This window comes from Suncus etruscus, chromosome 18, assembly GCF_024139225.1.
Source record: "Suncus etruscus isolate mSunEtr1 chromosome 18, mSunEtr1.pri.cur, whole genome shotgun sequence".
NCBI classification, from domain to species: Eukaryota; Metazoa; Chordata; class Mammalia; order Eulipotyphla; family Soricidae; genus Suncus; species Suncus etruscus.
Window position 1 is genome coordinate 29,852,943 of NC_064865.1, and position 22,127 is coordinate 29,875,069.

Below are 22,127 nucleotides of genomic sequence, written 5' to 3' on the forward strand. Positions count from 1 at the left end.
AAACACACTGCTGTCCAGCAGAATGCGGGCGCCTGCAAGCTGTGAGGACCTTTACCTGAGAGGACTGTCAGGATGGAGGCTTCATTCAGCACCTTGGCCAGCTCCCCCAAGCTTTATAATCCTGTCTTTCAGTCTTTGGGGTAAGGAAATCATGGAACTAGAATAAACTCTTTGTTTCCCACAGTAAACAGCTCCCTTCTCTTTAAAATGTTTTCCACGTCTATGGTGGGCATGATTTCAGTGGTCTCAGTGAGGGTCATGCTGAAGCCCCAAGCATTGGGGTCCTCAGAGATGCAAGTTTACAGTGGTTGAATTCTTCTACACTCAGATAATATAGACTTCCCAGCCCAGCAAGGTTTCTAGGAAGCGACAGGGAAAACTCTGGTCAGTATAGACTCTGCATGAAAAGGTCAATGGGAAGTAATATTCAGAAATTTTTGTTCAAGAAAGTGCAGTAGACATGGGGAAAGTGCTGCCTCCCCAGTGTTTTTTTGTTGGTTTTTGTTTTGTTTGTTTTTGTTTTTGTTTTTGCTGCAGGGAGGAGGACCTGGGTTGCTTCCTTTTCCTCATGTTTTCATCCATCTTTGTCTTTCAAAAATAAGGTGCCTTGGAGTTTAGGAACACGTAGAAACTACAGGGAAGTCATTTTAGGGAACATACTCTGAATGGGTTGGAATTACGTTTTCAAAATACCTCTGGACTGGTTAAAAAAGTGCACCTCTTAGCTACACCAGAAGAACCTTAGTAGGAGACTGCATATCCAGTGCTCAACATGGAGCTAAGACATAAACTGATGGATATTTGAGCCATCCAGTAAAGGACATGGGGCACTTACAAAATAAAGTTAATATAAAAAAGGACACAGGGCAGAGTAAGTTGTTATCCAGGCCCCAGAAGACTCGGACTTCTTGGTGTGGGTTATGTTGTAGGGGCTCACTGGTATATTCCATTTCCTCCTGTCTCTTCTGTAAGGAGAGAGAGCAAGACAGAGGAGGGAAAGAGAAGAAGAGAAAGAATTGTTCTATGCATATCAACATAAAGTTAGGAGTTAATGAGCGTGACACCATCATAGCCACTGTGAAGGTCAGGGATTGCACGCCCAGGGCCAGGTGGGTAGAGGCCTGAGTGGAAGATGCTTCCTCTCCATGCACAGACAGGGCTCCCATTATTGCTAATGCCTGCAACGTGCTCCGGGAAGGCAAAATAGAGTCAAATATAGTCCCAAGGTTTGTTTTCCTTCCTCTGAATTGATTCTAATCTACAGTGCTGACCCTGCATCTGGCTCCTAGGAGGCAAACTCTAGAAATGCCCTCAAATGAAATCTGGTTTGCTCTGCTCAGACAGCTCTGAGGACGACCTGCAAAATAGTCGACTGAAGCCAAATTAATAACAGCTCAAACTTTGTTTTCTTTTTCTTGGCTACTGTGAATTTTCCTAAGAAAGTGGTCCAATGGGAGCAACTCTCCCATCCCATTCCCGCTGCCCAGAGTTCTCTGCTAGATTCCACCAGCTCACCCACCCCACAGAAAAGGTTGCCACGAATCAGCATTAAACAATTTCAGAAACACTTAATGTCAAAGTGTGTAATTACTCTTCTGTCTATGGATGTAGTTTGGCAGGAAGTATTGCTGCTTTCAGTTTGCTCTATGGTGTTTCTTCATCTACATTTGAGTCTGTCAGAAGATAGAGTTTTCTCTTTCCTGTAGTTATTGTCACCAAATAGCTTTAGGATCTCACACCACCGTGTTTTATTCTCCCAGCCCACTTGCTGCACCTTCCCTCCCTGTGACGTGCATCTGTTCATGCCTCCTCCAGTTGCTGAAGAAGAGGTGGCTCTATGTTATGAATTCCATTCTCTCAGCTGTGACCAATTTGGGGGTATAGCTGAGAGTGAGGCACTACCAGGTATAAACAATGCACCATGTTTGACACTCTGGTGCAGTAATAAACAGGGGAGCCATCAGGTTGCACCTCAACCTACATTCGAGTTATATACCCTTTTCCAATGGGGTCTGTTCAGTAGTCAGTAATTCTCAACCTAGAGTCTAGTGTGACTTGCATAGTGGGAAGGTAATTTAGGAGAAGTAAAATGTACAGATATGAGAACATTTAGTTGTGGTAAGAGGAGTTCCCAGAAGAGTTTGGGACATGAAACTAAGTTCTTAGCTTCTTTGCAATAGCAGGTACTAGGGATGAGGGCAGGGTGGTGCAGAAAGGGGCAAGATTTGCTCCCAGAAAGGCAGATCTGCATCTTGCTAAGTGGATCATACTTTAGTTCTGAATTTGCACTTTTTCTAGTCTCCATCCAATTAAAATAAACATGACATCCTCAATATCTCATTAGATTTGGATGGAATTCAACACTGATCTTTAAGTACAGTTAAAGGGGCAGAGAGATAAGATTTACAGGAGATAAAACCTCAAATACAGCCGAACCTCTTTAATTACTGGTACCATATGGTCATCCAAGCTTTGCCAGGAGTTACCTCCAAATCATAGAACTACCAGTAGCCTCAGAGTATCCCTGGGTGTGGGACCCAAACCCAAAATAACAAAAAATACAGTAAGGCAGGTAAGCCAAGTTCTCTGGAGGGGTAAAGCTGAGTTTTCATTTTCAGTACTCTTGGGGAATGTTTGCACTTCATGAATATTTAAACAAGGCAATTTTCATGTTATTTCCTAATGTATAAATTCCTGTAAAAAAAGGGGGGTACCTATATCATAAGTAGGAAATGTGTATGGCATATAATTCCTTGTACAGATGTAAATGGGTTTCAGGCTTTTTCCTAATTTGCCTTGTAAATCAAATAAAAGCCTGTCATTACTGTGTCTCTCTTGCTTTTCCTTTGGGAGAAGAGGTTTTCTGCAATGTCAACCTAGGTGACTCATAGAGCAGTGGGAAAACACAAAAGATGCTGTTTCTAACCCAAGTTAAAATAAAAAAAAATAACCTTGCTCATATCGTGATTTTCATCTTCAAAGCACTTACTGAGTACTAATTTACCTACCACAGCCTTTATACAGGAACTGCAATGTCATTTAATTAGAGAAGTTGGGTGGTCGAGTGGTTTAAACAATGCTTGATGGCCAAATGGATGTGTATTCTAATTCCACTCATTCATTTGATCTCCCCTTTCTAAATAAACTCAATCCATTAAATCCATTTTTTTAGAAAATGCTATAAAAGCATGAGCCTTGTTTGCACAGCAGCCATAGAATTCAAATGGAGATGCAGTTCAGAGATTCATCTTCAGAAAAATGAACTTTTCTCCGATTTAAATAATCTTTCACTCTCTGAATTTGTAAGTTGCTATCAAGTAAGAGCAGAGAAAAGACAAGATCTCCCTAATTTTTGCCCCATGTCAGTTGTTTCCTGTTTGAAGATCAACACTTAATCCGGGTTTCTCTCCTCTCAGTTTCTCTCTCTCCTCTCTCTCTCTGACACACACATCTCTCTTCTAAACAAGCTATAGTAACTGTCTCTTTCAAATGTAATGAGAATTTTTACTCAGAAAAAACTGCAAAGCTAGCCAAGTTCTGATAGCAAACCTTCTACTTCATCCAAAGTCTTACTTCCCACTTAAATTTACTGATAAACCCATCTTTAAGTATCTTTACTAAGTTCAGCCACTTAGCAGGAATGAGCAGGAGCTTGGAGAGTTTTCTCCCTCCAGAAAAGCATCAGCCCAAACCAATAATCGCTATCAGCATTTTGCAGGAGAGTGTGAGTGCCACAGAAGCCATCTTTAAAAAGAGGGAGCTTCTTTGGACTTAACTCAGCCCCAAGAAAGGTCAGAGGAGCTAGCCAGCACTGCAGAGGTTCAACCATAGAGAAACCAATGAGAATCTCATCTCAAAACTCACCCATGATCATATGCAGTAGAAAGCCTTATCCAGGGATCTCTCTGTTCTGTGTAGATCTCATGAAGCACCTCATTAATATGCCATGGACATCAGAATTCCCCAAAGCTGGGTACCTCCTTGTACATTCATATTACAGTATTCCTGAAGGATATTGTATAGAAACACTTTCAGTTGTCTCTCCTCCTCCTCCTTCTCTTTGTACAAAGTAGTGTAGATCAGCACTCTTTAATCTTTGTATACCTGCAGACCACCAGAAATCTATGGGCCAGTGGTTGAAGAAAGCTGTAACAAATAATATAGGGACCCAGGGATTAGAGAAGATAGGAAACAGAGATGCAAGTTTGGGACAAAGCATAAGTATAATCTGCCCCCACAGATAGATAGGTAGGGAAAAATGATAGAGCCTATACAAATGAGAGGGAGAAAGAAAAGGAAGGAAGGAAGGAAGGAAGGAAGGAAGGAAGGAAGGAAGGAAGGAAGGAAGGGAGGGAGGGATGGAGAGAGAGAAAGAAAGATAGATGGAAAGAGAAAGACAGAGTGAAAGATGGAAAGAGAACGAGAAGGGGCCGGAGAGATAGCATGGAGGTAAGGCGTTTGCCTTGCATGCAGAAGATCAGTGGTTCGAATCCCATATGGTCCCCCGAGCCTGTCAGGAGCGATTTCTGAGCATAGTGCCAGGAGTAACCCCCTGAGCGCTGCTGGGTGTGACCCCCCCAAAAAAAAAAAACAAAGAGAGAGAGAGAGAGAGAATGAAAGGAAGGAAGGGAGGGAGGGAGGGAGGGAGGGAGGGAGGAAGGAAGGAAGGAAGGAAGGAAGGAAGGAAGGAAGGAAGGAAGGAAGGAAGGAAGGAAGGAAGGAAGGAAGGGAGGGAGGGATGGAGAGAGAGAAAGAAAGAAAGATAGATGGAAAGAGAAAGACAGAGTGAAAGATGGAAAGAGAACGAGAAGGGGCCGGAGAGATAGCATGGAGGTAAGGCGTTTGCCTTGCATACAGAAGATCAGTGGTTCGAATCCCATATGGTCCCCCGAGCCTGTCAGGAGCGATTTCTGAGCATAGTGCCAGGAGTAACCCCCTGAGCGCTGCTGGGTGTGACCCCCCCCAAAAAAAAACACAAAGAGAGAGAGAGAGAGAATGAAAGGAAGGAAGGGAGGGAGGGAGGGAGGAAGGAAGGAAGGAAGGAAGGAAGGAAGGAAGGAAGGAAGGAAGGAAGGAAGGAAGGAAGGAAGGAAGGAAGGAAGGAAGGAAGGAAGGAAGACTGCTTAAATGTGTTTGTGGGGATACTGTAGTCAAAGGAAGATTAAATTACAGGGGTGAAGGTAATAATGATAGTAACAGTGGACAGGAGGGTGCTAGGACAGGAACCCTATCTCTAGTTTGTGTCTTACCTCCTCCCATAACTGAGTTCATTCCCTGTGAGTTCTCTAATCACAAACTGTGGTATGTCATTTACTTTGATACAAAAATTTACTTTAACTTACACAATGACTTTAGAGCAAGAAAAAGAGTGATAGTGAGGCCTACAGTAAATCTAGTCCATTTGTCTTTTCCCCCCACTGATTCATGGCATGAGTGTTAGGATGAATGGCCATGGCTCCTCCTCCTGTAGAACCAATAGAGCTCAGAATTCATCTGTGTACAACCTCCAAGAATAAAAGCACTTCTTGAGTATTATAAATACAGAGCTGTCCCAGGCTGAGCAATCCAAACTTCACTTTGGAACTGCAGTTGGCTAGTAACACCAGAAGGGAATCAGCATGAATTTATTTAAACATTTCAGTGCTGTAGAGGGAAATAGCAAGGGCTTGTCATGATAAAGAATATTTAAATAAGACATTTCAGTTCCTGAATCATAAAACAGAATTACAAATTGCTATTCAAGACTCAGGAACATGATTGCAAATTTCATAACTACAACCAAAAAATGACACTTACTCTACCTTTTAGGTCTAATCTTGGACAATTTAGAACTATTACTGTCTAAAATACAGGTTTCTACCATTCTGTATTTGACCTCCTAGAGAGCTCCAAATTCCAAGGTATTTTATTTATGGTTTTATTGAACTCCACTGGCACCTGCCAACAAGACTGTATTTGAGATCTTTCATGTTTCAAATCCTAGGGTGAAAAAGAAAGAGTAGAGAACACAAATACAGGAGATATTTCAAATTAAAGACATCCCACTTTGGTTATGTTAAACCAGCATATCACCAAAAACATCCTTTGAAGAATGGAGTTTAAAATATAGATACAAAGACACTTTATATAGACTCCAGGTAAAGTAATCTTGTTATATTAATAATTGTAATGTGGTATAACATTCATAGCAATCAAGTACAAAGATCTATAATAACACACTGACACAAGGCAGTTAACTAAAACACTTTTTGGGAGGGAATCAGTAGGGATACTGAATCCTGTGAATCCATGACTAATGTGGTCACAAGAGCAGAAAAGCTGCCAAATGCAGTCTCACAATTGGGTGCAGTAGTAGTTCTCTACCTGCCTGGCAATGAACTCTTCCCCTTCTCAGATATAGCCTCCCTGCAAACAGGAGGGATTTATTGTCCATCTGACTCCTTCACTGGGCTAGTCTTGGTTTCCTTCCTCACACTAAAAACACAACAGTTCTTAAGATATCTACAATCATAGTAGAGACCCATGAGAATCTGTCAAGCCACCCACAAGCCAGTAATGGCCCAAAACTAAAGTCATCACCATAAAAGCATGCGAGCTTCAAGTACCTACTGACAACATCAGGTCCCAACATAAAAGACCTTCGAGAGCTAGGGATGCATGATACCTGGGTTCCAGGTATTTTTTGGTATTTTTGGCACTACCAAAAAATGAAAAAAAAAAAGCCTTCTTCAACTGCCTTTAGCACAGTTAGATGAGTATGGCTCAGTATGGCCTTCAAGGCCCCTGAGAATTGCTTGGAAGGCTTCCCACCTGAAGATGGGAAAAGAAGCTGAAAAGGAAGACATAGGAAAAGCCAAAAGACAAAGAAAACTATGATCACTGTCAGTTATTATCAGGGATATAAAAATGAAAACAATAAGGAAAATCTCATACTTGTGAGAAAGGTTATATCAAAATATCCAGAAATAATAAATGAGGACAAGAAGGAACCCTCATTCACAACTGGTGAGAATCCAAATAGATGCCTCTAGAGAAGACAGGATGGAGAACTCCCAGTAAAAATAAATCTGGGGGCTGAGAGACAGTTCAACAGGACTGGAGGGAATTTTTTGCATATAGAAAGCCTGGGTTGGATCTCTGGTACAGCTTAGTCCCCTGAGGCACCAGGGGAAGAAGATCCAAAGCACAGAGCTGGGAGTAGCCTCCTCGCACAGCCAGATATAACCACCATTCCAATAAAAGAACACATAATCGGGGCCGGGTAGGTGGCGCTAGAGGTAAGGTGTCTGCCTTGCAAGCGCTAGCCAAGGAAGGACCGTGGTTCGATCCCCCGGCGTCCCATATGGTCCCCCCAAGCCAGGGGCGATTTCTGAGCACATAGCCAGGAGTAACCCCTGAGCGTCAAACGGGTGTGGCCCAAAAACAAAAAAAAAAAAAAAAGAACACATAATCATCCAGCTATTTCACTCCTAGGCACCTGTCCCAAAAATAAAAAACGATTCTTCAAAAAGATCTATGCACACCTATGTTCATTGTAGCACTGTTGACAATACCAGGATTGGGAAACAACCCAAGTGCCTGATGACAGATGAGTGCATAAAGTAGACATGTCATTTATACACAATGGAATACTACTCAGCTCTAAGAAAAGATAAAATCTTGCCATTTGCAATAATATAGATGGAACTAGAAGAGGTCATGCCAAGTGAAATAAATCAGAAGCAGAAAGACAAATACCAGATGATCTCCCTCATTAGTTAGATGTAGCGATACAAAGCAAGGTAATAGAAAGGTACAAAAGAAAACAGAACCTTGGACTCTGACCCCAAAATTTCAATTACCAGAGTTGACAGAGGAGGAGGTAATTAGTGAGGAAGTGAACTGCGGCAAGAGATATTGTAACTTTAGTGGTGGGCACACCGTGGTAATATATTTTGAAGTAGGTGAAACAATAATCTTAAAATGTATGCAACTTTGGGCCAAAATGTGGATAACAGTGGTAGAGTTCTTGATTTGTATGTTGCTAACCCAGGTTTTGTCCCTGGCACCACATATGATCCTTTAAACTCAAGCAGGAGTGATCCCTGATTTCAGAGCTAGGAGTAAGTCGTGAGCATGGCTGGGTGTGGCCCAAAACTGAAAGTATGAAGCCTTGCAAGGAATTACCTCAATAAATAACTTAGGGGCCGGGTAGGTGGCGCTGGAGGTAAGGTGTCTGCCTTGCAAGCGCTAGCCAAGGAAGGACCGCGGTTCGATCCCCCGGCGTCCCATATGGTCCCCCCAAGCCAGGGGCGATTTCTGAGCACATAGCCAGGAGTAACCCCTGAGCGTCAAACGGGTGTGGCCCAAAAACCAAAAAAAAAAAAAAAAAAAAAAAAAAAAAAAAAAAAAAAAATAAATAACTTAAATAAATGTTATATATTATAGATATCATAATGTATAATATAAATATATAAAAATATATCCTGGTTTATACTATGCATATTGATCACTAACACTACTTAAATATTCAGTCATAGATTACTGAACAAATAAAATATGCTTCATCTATCCACCAAAATATTGTACAGGCCTCAAAAATCAATAAAGTAGAAGGGGATAATACATATCTAGTTTATAATTAAGTTTATAGGGGTATCAGTGAGATAGTATAGGAGGTGAGACACTTACTTTGCCTTGCATGTGGCTGACCCCTAACTCCAGCTCTATCTATAACGTCCGGTGTACTTCCAGGCATTACTCCTGAGCACAGAAGCAGAAACAGACCCTGAGAATCACCTGGTATATCCCTCCCAAATCAACTGTAGGTGAGACTAAGATTTTTAAAATATGAAGGAATTTAACTAGAGAATGCCAAATGTATAGTACTTAACTAATAAAATGAGGAAAGCAAAAGGGACACCTTTTCCTGAGGCAGTTTTCTGCAGCCTAAATGAAAATAGGCTCCTGTTTCCTTTCTAGGAATATCCAATGCCCCTTCAAACTCAATATGATGTTAGAGCTGTCAGGAAGTCTACCTTGACCCCAGAAGTGGCTTCAAAATCTTTTTCTATGCTTTGACCCTGTGTCAACTTCACAGTCTCATAGCACTTAGTACCATGCTGTCCTTGAACTGATTAGCAATCAGTTGCCTGGCCTGCTCAGAATCTAGCAGCAGGCCTGGTAAAAAAAAAAAAAAAGGTTCTTCATGAATGGATGGATGATGGATGGTGGATGACGGGTAAGTGGATGGCTGTGTGATGGATGGATGGGTGAATGATGAATGGACGCATATATGAGTGCAAAGAGTGGCATCAGAAAATAAATGTGGGAATGAATAGCTCAGAGATTCCATTCTCCTGAGAGTTTAGGTGATGTTTTTCCCCCCTAGCTAGGGATCACAGTGGACTGTCAGCATTCATGCAAGCAGCAGCAGAGGGATTAAAATCAGCTTCACAAATGCCCAGGCCAGTATATCACTGGAAATAATTGAATATCACTCTCTTATAAATATATATATATACATATATATGCAAGTAAAACTACTTAGAAAACAAAAGACAGAAGAGTGTATAATATAGTACACTAATGCTGGTGGGCTCCACAAAGAACAAATGTGATCATGGAAGAATTTCTCATTGTATTAAATTCTGAAAAGTATGCATAAAATTTATTATTTTCTTTATTTCCAAATATTCTACTTCTTATAATGACTTGTGTAAAGTAAACTTCAAGACCAAAGACTACGATACCTTTGGTTACTCTAGTCTTTGTAGTAAGTTCCTTCTGGCTTTAAAGCATGATGTCTTCTTTTATTTAGTTGTTATCTTAAAATAACATTCTGAAAAAAGACAAACTTGTTGCTCTTGTATAAAATGTATAGTTTCCTTGCTTGCAGGAGGTTCTCTTTCCTTTTTAACATTTATGGTTTATGTGAATGCTTCTACTCAACATTTCTGATTGTTACTGGATATGACATCAGCCAGAAAGATTGTTAAAGTGCACACATCTCAGACCCCGAGAGCAGTGGGTATAGGTGGGGCCCTGACATCTTCATTTCGATGTTACTGTAGGAGGGGCTGGCGAGACGGTATAGGGATTTAGGTGCTTGCCTTGCAGTATGTGCTCAACCCCAGTTTGAGCCCAATACACATATGGTTCCCTGAACACTAGTAGGAGTGACCTATGAGCACAGAGCCAGGACTAGCCCCTGATAACCACCAGGTATAATGCAAGCCCCTTCCACTGGCCCTTAAAAGGCCCATAAATTGTTACCACAGATTCAGGCACAAGTGGAACAAAACCACTCTTTCACATGTATCCCTAACATGTTAAAGAAACAGTATTTTTTCAATAAAATGACAACTGAAGGAGCCGGAGAGATAGCACCGTGGTAGAATGTTTGTCTTGCATGCAGAAGGACAGTAGTTTGAATCCCAGCATCCTATATGGTCCCTTGAGCCTGCCAGGGGCGATTTCTGAGTGTAGACCCAGGAGTAGCCCCTGAACGCTGCCGGGTATGACCCAAAAACCAGAAAATAATAAAAAAAAATGACAACTGAAATATAATCTCTCCTATGATGACCCCTCCCTGCAAACATGCATGCACGCTCGCTCACACACACACACACACACACACACACACACACACAATGAAGTTGTTCTTTATTCTCTCATCTTGTCTTCTGTCAACTTTTTGGGATGAAATCCAAGGTTGTACCTAGTCCAATGCACCAAGTTGTGAGATCAAAGTGCACATGACAGAAACAAAGCACATAGCAGTTGTTTTACTTTCTTTGGCTTAGGGATCATGTCTGCCAGTCATGAGTTCCCAGTCTTCTCTTCTCTGGCCCACATCAAGCTCAGAGGTGGATGAACATGGTGCCAGCCCCCTCAACTGAACTGTTGTCTGCTAAGTCTAGAGAGAGCTTAGTTTATTTTTAGATGTGTGAGAGTTGTGAGAGTTCCCAGAATTTTCCCAGGACCTCTGACAAACCCTGAGTTCAGCGAACCACCAAGAGATAAGAAAGCCTTGAAACAGTTTTCTGCAAGCCTGGATCAGATAAACATCCCAGTGGATGTTTAGATCAATCCTCCAAAGTGAATGGGAAGGGACCTACCACCGGAAGTGACTCCAGGCTACCCTCTGGTGGCAGGTGCTGTCCAGCCTCCAGTTTCCTGATTATTCATTCATGAAAACCACTGATGTGGTCCCAACACAATGTGTTTCCACTCATGAGCTAGGAAATAGAGGCCAAAAGTGCTATGGGTGGCAAAAACGATACAGAGTTAGAATCCTAAACCATCCCTGATAAAAATCTATCCCTGATAAAATCTAGAACTTTTGAGAAAGGTCACTGCTCCCACACACAGGAAAATCCAGACCAGAAATCCTCGTAACAGTTTGGGCCAGCTTGAGGACTGTCCCAAACACACTGAGAAGACAGAATCTGAAGTACAGAGAAGGCTGAGAGAAACTAAAGACAGTTTACTGGTGGGTGCTCTGCAGCCACTGAGAGAACAATCAGGGGAACAATCAGGGGTAGGGGGGTGGCCATGACACAGTCCTTTCAATAAAGAACTTCTGAGAAGTGCCTGAATCTTACAGCTGAATTTTTCTGCTTTAGAGGTCAGTGAAAAATAAAATCTTTAGCCAGAGATGAATGTGGCCTGGTTTAAAGTAGGGGAGATGCATTTGATGGCATTTTTGGGTCCCTTCCAACCCTCCAAGTAGAGACTCATTTAACAGTCCTGTGAATAGGCAAGATGGGATAATATGAATAAAAGCAAAAACCAATTTACTTCTAAGACCCAGACAAAATTGACCTCGCCTGCCCATGAACACTGCTGTCACAGGACTGAAGTGCAGTTCTGGGATTTCAAGTTCACTGATGACAGAGGCCTTTAATGGAAGCTGCTTGCCGGGCTAATGGTCAGGTCCTGAATGGAAATTCTGAGATCAATAGGCCTTTCTAAATTCAGAAAATCAAGGCTGCACCTAAAGCTTAATGGGCTGATAAGAACAGCAAATACATACTAGCCATTCCTCTCTTCCCTGGCAGGCATTTAATTGGTTCACTTTTCCTAGAAGTTAATGTTGTCATTTCATGCAACTTTTGGGAACACGTGAGCAAGGAGAGGTAACAAATGGTTCACAGAAAATCCATGAAAGAGCTTCAGAAAACTAAGCATGACCTCATTCTAAACAGCTTCATTTTCAAAGACTGGTAGACTAGTGTTGCCACGCTCTAGTACCGGAAGGTCTCTCAGCACCTGTGGGAGTTACCCCCAAGCACAGAACCAGTATTCCATACCCTCTCCTTCCCACCACAAAAGCAACAAAAGTAGTTAATGAAATACACTCCTGAGATTCTCCTCTGTTGAAAAGAAGTCCCTATGCCTCTCGAATTTCCTAACTGAATCAAATATCCCTGAGTCAGGTATAGGCATTTTATTTTAGGAAAAAACTTGAATTTTATCTTTGTATTTTAATATGAAAATTATTTCTTCTTACATGTTTATTGCCCTGAGCATGACAATAAATCTCTAATCAGATTAATTCTTCCTTGTATTTGGCTTTTATAAAATAGGAAAGCTCAAATAACACAACAGGGAAATGAAAAGACCTTATGAAAATAAACAAGAGCCAGAGATGAAGTATAATAGGAATTAATGTGCATATTTTACATCCGTCCCTCTGACACCATCCCTGACACTAGTTCGATCCCTAGCACTACATGGCCACTCAAGCACCATTAGAATCACTCCTGAGTACACAATCAGGAACAGTCTCTGAGCACCACTTATTGTGGCCCAAGCCACTCCTCAAAAAAAAAACAGGAATCAAATTAGCAACATATCTTAAAAACAGATCAAATGCTCGTGGTTAGTAGATAAATATTTGTCTGCTTTTCTTTTTCCCTCCATGTCCAGCTCTGCAGAAGACTTTCCTGTGAGTTAAAGGATCTTCTACTTAACTCCATGGCTCTTAGGCACAGTCAAACTCCACTTCAGCAAAAGTCCTACATGGAACAAAAGTATATCAGAATTGTCCATTTGAGCAGAAACACACATTGTTAATTAGCCATCAATGGTGACTGATGAGGATGCCCTTTCCCTGCATGTCTCCTGCAATAAAAACGAATGTTATTGGCATTGCTTGTTTTGTCTCTCAGCATTCTCAGTCATATGTGTATTCTCAAAACTAAAAATGTCTGTTCTTCTCATAACCATCTCAAATATCTAGCACCTTGATTCTTCTAGCCTTCTAAGCAGATAAGGAGGCATCACATGGCAATTCTTGACCAACCAGAGTTTACCACTAAGGTCTGAGTGCAAGTGGGCCCAATGATGCCTCAGATTTCTTAGGCCTTCCAATGATGCTGAGGGAGGGAGGAAAGGGGATCCAGGGCTATATGGAGTGACACTTTGAGACCCTGAGGTGCTGGGTCTCAAACCTGAGTTGGCTAAATACAAGGCATGCACTTTAACTGGGTTGGTACCTAGCAGCCAAACTGTAGCTTGCTGTCCCATATGAGTGTGAAAGTAGTTTTAAAAAAAGTCTCTAATACCTGTTTTAAAATAAATTCATAATTTACTAGCAGTAAACTTTTGGTTTGCACACCTATTTTATATACCTCTATACCCAACATGACATAAAAATATATTAAAAAAGAGGTCACAATTAGAAAAAGTTGAAGAAGCCCTGTTCTAGCAGAGTTTTGTTATGTTGCTCAGTTTAAACTGAGCTAAGATTTTGTTATAAGTACATCAGGCTAAAACAAGGAAAACAAGGGGCCTCTGGTTCTTAACATATAAATTACATTAATATTATAAATTATCATAATATTAGTTACTTAATATAAAATAAATTCTGAAGTAGAAACCATAATGAAGGGATCATTAATATCTTAAAATCTTAAGTTTGGGGGCCGGAGCGACAGTACAGTGGTAAGGTGTTTGCCTTGCACGGGGCCAATACAGGATAAACTCCATTTCGAATACCAGCATCCCAATGGTCCCCCAAGCCTGCAGGAGTGACTTCTGAGTGCAGAGCCAGGAGTAACCCTTGAGCGCCGCCGGGTAGGACCCAAAAAAACAAACAAAAATCTTAAATTTGGAAAAGGTATTATTTTAAGTGAGCATTCTTGGGAACAGAGAGGTCCAGGGGTTAAGGCACTTGCTTGCATGAGCTAGCCCTGGCTCCGTCCTTGGCACTACCTGGTCCCATGAGCACCTCCATGGGTCCCATGAGCACCTCCCATGAGCCATCCTCAAGCACAGAACCAGGAGATGTGGTCTGAAAACCAAAAAACAAAGAAGCATCCTGTTACTTATCAATATGAACCAGAAAAGAAAGTACTAAATGACTTTGCTAATTTTAAACAATCCCCTTGAACTTAAACTCTGCCCTGGAAGAGAATAAAATATTATATAAACAGGCTGATCAACAGGCTGTTGACATCATTTCTCACCTATAGCCAAGGAATTGCTGTTTGCTCTGCAGTCTGCAAAAGAACTCAAGGAACCGATAAATCTACTTTTCCCCCACACCCACCATCCTGCACCCCTGTTAAGACTCCAGGGTACTTCCTTATTGCATATCTCATTAGTACCCACTTAGTAAATGTCCCCATGCTGACTTTGTACAATCCCTCCATGCCCAGCACTGAGGACTTTGACTTCTTATGCTTCACTCATAAGGAGCAGAATAAAGTAGTGTGGTGGGAGGGACATGTTATAGTGAGAGAGTGGAGGGGGGAAACATTGGGTGGCCTAGTTAATCCAATGATAATTTTAAATCTTGTCAACCAAAAAGGTATTAGTCAATATAGGAAATGGGATGGCTAGAGGTGGGAGATAGTAAACGTTAAAAGGAAGTTTCCCTTCACCTATGGGTAGGAGGGAAGAAGCTATAAGGGAAAGTGAAATGGAAACTGCTGAAATTGGTGATTGGAAATGCACACTGGTGGAGGTTTTTGTACATTGAATGATTGTAACTCAATCATGAACAACTTTATCTGTTAAAACAAACAAACAAACAACCAGGCGCCAAAGCAGTAGTGCAACGGTACAGCTTTTGCCTTGCATGCGGCTGACTCAGGACAGACCTTGGTTAGATCTCCGGCATCCCATATGGTCCCCATGCCAAGATAGGTTTCTGAGTGCATAGCCAGAAGTAACCCGAGTGTCACCCTGGTGTGGCCCAAAAACCAAAAAACCAAAAAACAACCAGTACAATCTTGTAACCATGGTGTTTAAATACAAACTTAAAATATTGAGAAAAAAAAAAAAAAAGGAAGCTCCTTAGCCAGAAAACTAATCTCTTTGGCACTTCACCTATCCTTAAAATGATGGCAAGACCACAAAGGTCCTCACCCACAAGGATTGAGGAGCTGCTGGAATAGTTTTAGAGAGGCCCAGCAACAGATTACAGAGCAGAAGGAGGCCCCAATAAAGGTTCCAAGGTTCCAGTTTTAGATTTCAACCAGGAACAAATAAATTGGACAGAGAATGCCAAAGAGATAAGACCAGGTCATCATACAGAAAGTCAGATGGTACAAGGATAGGAATAAGTTGACATAATTTGAACTGGGCATTAGGGAAGCTGAGTGACATCATAAACTGGTAATGAGAGATCTGGAGGTTGAGGAGAGACCTAGACCAATCAATGGATTAACTTTTTAAGCATCTGAATTTTATACACAAATTTTTCACAAAATATACATGGACCCACTAACTTATAGATAAATTCACTTTGTGGTAACAGGCAATAGGAATTGTTGCAGAAAAGTGAATTACTGTTGTTGGGCCACACCTTGCAGTACTCAGGGCTCAATCCTGAGTCTATGCTCAGGAACATTCCTGGCAGGCTCAGAGGACCATATATTGTGCTAGGGATCCAACCTGGGTCAACAGTGGGCAAGATAAGAACCTTATACACTTTACTATCTCTCTTTCCCCAAAAAGAGAATGTTTCAAAGATACTTTATATTTCAACATCAATGTCTCCATAAAGCAAGACAGAAAAAAGAAAACCAAAAAATACAACTGACAAATTCAACAAAACAAAAAACTTACATGTTAAAAGGCAAACACATTTACTTTTAATGATAGTCTCCTTTTTGAAGATGTCATTTTACAAATTGCCTGAGACCCATAGGGATTTTTTCCACAAAGCCAAGTTCAAAAATAAAAAGGCAGCAGCAGATTGGATGGACAGGGGAAGCAAGTGGGAGAGGTACGAGGTCCCAAAGATAAGCTTAGTCTTGAGTTTTGTCCTGGACTCAAACCCATGAATTTATGCCCACGGGTAGCAGGGCCCATCTTTGGCAGCTGCAGGCCCCAAAAGTTCAAGCTTATCTCCTCTCCCGGGGTCTGAACAATAAATCGCGTTCAAAGTGCTCTGCAGTCAGTGTGCCCTGGATGGCTTCACAGCCTGGGTTGAACACCGAGTAGGCACTTCTCTCTCCTGCCTTCCTCTCCTCAGGACTCCGCATGCATGCGTACATCCAGTAGAACAAGGATAGGACGAAATAGGCCAAGCCAAATTCCAGTTCCACGAAGAAGCCCAGGAGGACCAGCCAGAGCAGCACCTTCAAGATGGTAATTTTGGTCAAGAGCGACTGGTCCTTTGGCTTTGGTGGTGGCATAGGCAGAGAGGGCTGTGATGAGCTGTTTCCCAGTTGAGCCTGGACTGCTTCCTAGGACACAAAACAAACAAATGGAAGAATAAAGGGTAATGGGGAGGAGAGGATCCAAACAAACCTGGAGGGGCATTTCTCTCACCGCTCAGGCACACTTCCGGCTCATTGATTTCTATTTTCTTGCCCTGTTCTCTACAATAATCATTCTTCCTGCCCCCCGAAGAATTAAAGGGCTCTGCTCAAACTGAATCTGAACTGCTCAGCATTTAGTGAGATGTGACCCCATAAAAACCTTACAGCATTCAGATGGATTCCATTCACAGCAGACATTTCCTCGGATTAGTCAGCTGCTAACAAGGACTCATTTAGGCCCCCACAGAAACTCCCCAGTAATTGATTATACAATAGTTGAGCATATGCTTCATTTCAAGGTCAATAGGAGTTTGCTGATTGGATTAGGTGAACTAAAATGCCGTGAGTGACATGATTCTAAAATGGAGACTATATCAGAAGCAGAAAAAAAAATCCTTTGCACCTATTTTTAAAAATCATTTAAAAATCTATCTTTTGCCCATCCTACAGAGTCACCTCAGACCAGGCAGGACTTCCTCCTAACTGAATATCCAAGATATGTGATGTACAGTGGCCAATTGAATTTCCTGAAATACCTATAAAACTCCTGTTTACAAACCTTCCACAGATTGTCATGGCCTACAGGTTAAAATCCACACCTTTGGGTTAAAATCTAAGGCCTTTGTTTATTGAACAGTTAGAAATCCCAGAACATAGTCGGTGTGACAGTGCAGTGAGTAGGACATTTGCCTTGCACACATCTGATCCAGGTTCAATCCCCAGCATCCCATATGGTTCCAGAACCCACCAGGAGTAATTTGTGAGCACAGAGCCAAGAGCAACCCCTAAGTATCAATGGGAGTGCCCCCCCCCAAAAAAAAGAAAGGTGAAGGCACAGGACTTTTGGACTACAGAAACAGAAGCAGAACAACTATCAGTAGTTCATGCAGGAAGCCCAGGCCAGCATTGAGTGGAGATAAAGAAGTCAATGAAAAGAGCCAGATTGATGCGCAGTGGGCAGGGCATTTACCTTGCATATGACTAACATGGATTATGGTCCCCTAAACCTACCAGGAGTAATTTCTGAACAAAGAGCCAGGAGTAACCTCTAAGGGTAACCAGGTGTGGCCCCAAATAAAACAAAAAACGACAAATAAAGTCAATGCAAGACAACAACCTGAGGAGCACAGAATTTTCTATCAGTGTGCATGAATCAGAATCCAAGTAAACTGGGTTCACTTGATTATTTAAGGAGTTAAATAACAAAGTAAAACTCAAGGCCAACATTAACTGATTTGTAACTGGGGAGGCAGAGATTAGGTCGCTCAAGCATCTAGGAAGACTTCCCTCCAAAGCCCTTCTGATTTCACGAGGCACTTTATGAGGGTACTCAGGGAGAGGTTAGAGAGTGAAAGGAAATGGAAGGCGGTAATAAGAGAAATGAAAGAATAAAGAAAGAAGAGAGAGGATACTGAAACCTTACTAACTCTTTCAGCACTTGTGCCAACACTGGCTTCCTGGCACAGCTGCATACAGAAGGCTGTGGTCACACACACATGCATAATCTGGTGAAGGATGTGTTCCCCCAAATCATGCTGTTTCCCAACTCAGGGCCTTCACACAGTGGTGTCCATCTGAGAAAGGAATTTCCACCTCATGCTTAGCACCTGGTGGCTTCCTCTCTCAGAAACCCATTCTCACTGGGGCCTGAGATTTGGCTTTACAGATTTTCATCATTCTTGTCTTCTATTACCACGGTCACTCCTGGTAATACTCCACCCATCAGGCAAGAAGATCAATCTACCAGGACCAAACAGTCGTATGAACATTGAGTAAAAATAAAAAATGATCAGACTCAAAAAGAAAAAAAGAAAGAAGCTTAATATTCAGATCTGGCAATGCAGTGCTGTTCAAATCTAGAAGCCAGGGGGCCAACAGAGCCACTTCAGTGGTGCTTGGGGAACACTTATTGCTGGGGGCTAGTCAAAGCCGGGATCCAGTGTATGTCTGGCAGTGCATTCCAGCCCTTGGGTTCCTCAAATGCAAGTTTTGAAAGCAGGGCTTATTATTCTGTCTTCAACATAGTTTCCAGTGATTTAACACATTAAAACCTAATGGGCATGATGCAACAAGATTTTGTTGAGTGAACAAATAAGTGACATTGAAAGATTGCCACCATATTTGAGATATCAGGCTTTACAGAGCCAGGTGATGCAGAGAAGAACATCAGAGCAGGGGCTAACTCAGGCCAATTTGGAGCTAGAAGCTAGAAGATGAGCATGAAAAAAAAGCCAGAGCAGGGCTTCTTTCACTCTTTCCACCTGCAGCCTCTTTATACCAAAGTAATGCTTACATAACTCAAACACATAAAATAGATATCCAACACAAACATTCACTGACAGAAAATTTCACGTTTGTGTTAAGTTTTTGCAACTCTATATTCAGCTATATGGCCTTTTATGGGGCTGCAATTCATAATTTAGTAAGTTAAAGGCTAGAAGGTATGATAGGAGCTGGTGTGAGATGTGGTTGGGGTGAGAGACTAAGACTTCCTACATCTTTAAACAACTTTACAAGTATTTTCATCCTAATGTGGTGTGTCATAGAAAGACATATTCTATCTGGGGGACTCCATTTTCCCAAGCAAATCTTGGGAGTGGAAGGAGGAGGATATGAACATTTCATCAATAACTATAAAAAGCATTTAAAACAAACAGATTGTTGGAGAAATTCATGACACTGCGTCCACAAAAGTATTAGAGATGGATTATAAATGACAGTGGGAAATGTAATGAGAATTTGCACACCAGAGCAAATCCAGGAAGAAAAATAAACAGAATCAATATAAGTGGCTAAAGACAGAGTCCCTTATGAAAAACAGAATGATGAATATGATGAGCTGAACATTCAGCACATCTCCCATTCTTGTGTTAGCTTTTAAGTTTTAATACATTTCTCCAAGTTCAGCTTCTCTGAGGCAACTCAATAAGCTCACACTCCTTTGGAAATAAGAAATCAATCAAACTGAGTGATTCAGACATTGTTTTGTATTGCAGGGAAGGAAAAAGACTGGGGAAGTGAATTCTAAATGCAAATGTGTTGGGTGACTTCTATTCAACAGTGAAGTTATCCAGAAATAAACTACAAGCAAGGAAATGGTGTGAACCCTGCTGTATGCCCTTTCTGCAAATCAGTTGCAACTCTTGGTATTACAATCATTTCTAATCCATATGGACTAAAAATACATTCTTCTTGACATAGAAAAACACTTAAAATGAGATGCTATGTAATAGCAATAAAAGTCAGAGAATTTATTTTTAAGAGTGAGGTACAGGAACTGGAGAGAGAGAGAGGAGAGAGGAGAGAGAGGGGAGAGAGAGAAGAGAGAGAGAGAGAGAGAGAGAGAGAGAGAGAGAGTATAAAACAGGTAGGGTACTTGGATTGCACGTAGCAGAGAGTATAAAACAGGTAGGGTACTTGGATTGCACGTAGCAGAGAGTATAAAACAGGTAGGGTACTTGGATTGCACGTAGCCAAACCTGGTTCAATCCCTGGCACCATTTATGGTACTCCAAGCTGGCCAGAACTAATCCCAGAGCACTGTGGAGTGTGCTCCCAACCCCACAAAAAGGAGTTAGGTATGCTTCTTCAGTATATTTCAATTTCAAAAGGTTTGGATTCTTGTTCTACTTATCAGGACAAAAAGCTTTTTCACAAGCTGTCTAAAAAAGTGGGTGTTTTGTCCTGTAGTCTCATATCTACAATTGAATTTCACATGCAAGCTACTTCCATGGTCACAATAGAGATGTGAACTAAATGCAACTGCAAAGTAAGTTACCAACGAATTGAGAATTAAAGGCTTCGTGTTTGTCTACATTTTTTGTCCCCTCCTTAAATATTTCACTACAGAACTTGAACTAAATTCTCTACTTCAAAAATGATGTACAAGAGGCCGGAGAGATAGCACAGTAGTAGGGCATCTGCCTTGCACTCAACCGACCCAGGACCAAAGGTGGTTTGAATCCCAGCCTCCCATATGGTCCCCTGTGCCTGCCAGGAGCGATTTCTGAGCGCAGAGCCAGGAGTAGTCCTAGTGCCGCCGCCGGGTTTGACCCAAAATCAAAAAAAAAAAAAAAAAAGATGTACAAAGTTGCTCGTGACTGAGTTTCAATCATTCAATGTCCAACCAGTGATTAAAAAAAAAAGAAAGAAAGAAAGAAAATAAGAGTCCATCGCTGGCAGTTACAGTTAACTATGCCTCCAAGTTTTGTATTCAGAAGTCACTTCTAAAGCACAGGCTATTTGAGTCATTGGCTTCATGTGGCCTGGGAGCGACATCCAATGAAGCCCTAATTACTATCACTTTTAGTAGTATCTAATCAGACCTCTTCTCCTCCTTTACAAAGCGCTCTGTCTCTGCGAGGTTGGGAGGTTTCCCAAAGTCACAGGACATCACAGTGACAACTCAAGTCGCTGAAAGAAAGTGGAGGGATGCACTTTCTTCCAGAATCCCAGAATCCCAGAATTCCAGAATCCTCCCTAGAATCAAGCACAGCACTGGGGTGACAGATGGAAGAGGTCAAAGAGCCACGTATAAGCTCCGCCCCAATCGGCCAGGCTGGGACCAAGGGCGGAGAGCTAGGAGGGGGCGTGGCGGTGGGCGGAGAGCTGGTGGAGGGCGTGGCCTCTCCAAGGGGCGTGGCTTATCCTCGGAGCGTGGCTCCCGGACCTCCACAGAGCAACCCGGCCGGGGCTCGGACCTGAGGTAAGCGAAGCCAGTGTCGGCTGAGGCCTCTCCTTCCTCTCACCTGAGCAGGGTCGGCTCGGGGCCCGGTACTCCTGGGCCTCACTTTCCACGCCAGGAAGCGTCGGAGCCAGCCCGCGACGGGCCGAGGGGTCGCAGCTGGTTCCGCCTTCTCTCTGGAGGTTTGAGCGCTCAGGCCCGAAACGCTGGCTTCCGTCTCTTGCCAGGTCCGTTTCCGGGCCTTCCGGTACTCGGCTAACCGCCGTTCCATGACTGGCGCGCGCGCACGCCCGCCGGGCTCCGGCCCTTTGTCGCCTGACGCCGGTCCGGAGTGCGCCTGCGCGGCGGCAGCGACCGTGGCGCGTGCGCGGTGTGTCGCGTCTCGCGGGCGGGACCAGCAATAGTCCAGGTCTGACGCGTGGACACCGTGGCAGCTGCTTGAGCATCAGAGCGCCAATGTGGGCCTTGTTAGTCTCTCTCGGCTCCGGTCCCTCCGAGGGAACATCAGTTGTTTTCCATACTGATCCCTTCAGGACTCAGCACCCTGTTAAGTCGTTCTTACTTGAGCCTCTCAACACCGCAGGGAGGATCTCTCCAGGCTCATGCCACTGGCAGCTGTGCAGACCTCCTGCTCTGCCCTACCACAGTGGAAATTACTTAATATGTCTAAATATATATAGTCTAAT

At 42.5% G+C, this 22,127-nt stretch overlaps 1 protein-coding gene across 1 annotated transcript; it reads right to left on the reverse strand.

Moving 5' to 3' along the window:
• Window positions 1-16,062: 16,062 nt before the first annotated feature.
• SAYSD1 (SAYSVFN motif domain containing 1) lies at window positions 16,063-21,727 on the reverse strand. The gene is made up of 2 exons (XM_049765437.1): window positions 21,506-21,727; window positions 16,063-16,682 (listed from the first exon to the last, which is right to left on the reverse strand). The coding sequence occupies exons 1-2, from the start codon at window positions 21,710-21,712 to the stop codon at window positions 16,338-16,340; spliced, it is 552 nt and encodes a 183-aa protein (XP_049621394.1). The 5' UTR covers window positions 21,713-21,727; the 3' UTR covers window positions 16,063-16,337.
• Window positions 21,728-22,127: the final 400 nt, after the last annotated feature.

What these genes read in the sequence shown, in the direction of transcription:
- SAYSD1 (XM_049765437.1), bottom strand. Translation starts at nt 21,712, where the DNA reads ATGGAACGGCGGTTAGCCGAGTACCGGAAGGCCCGGAAACGGACCTGG. An exon ending in CCCGAGCCGACCCTGCTCAG is followed by an intron (nt 16,683 to 21,505) that starts GTGAGAGGAAGG and finishes TTTGTGTCCTAG; the next exon opens with GAAGCAGTCCAGGCTCAACT.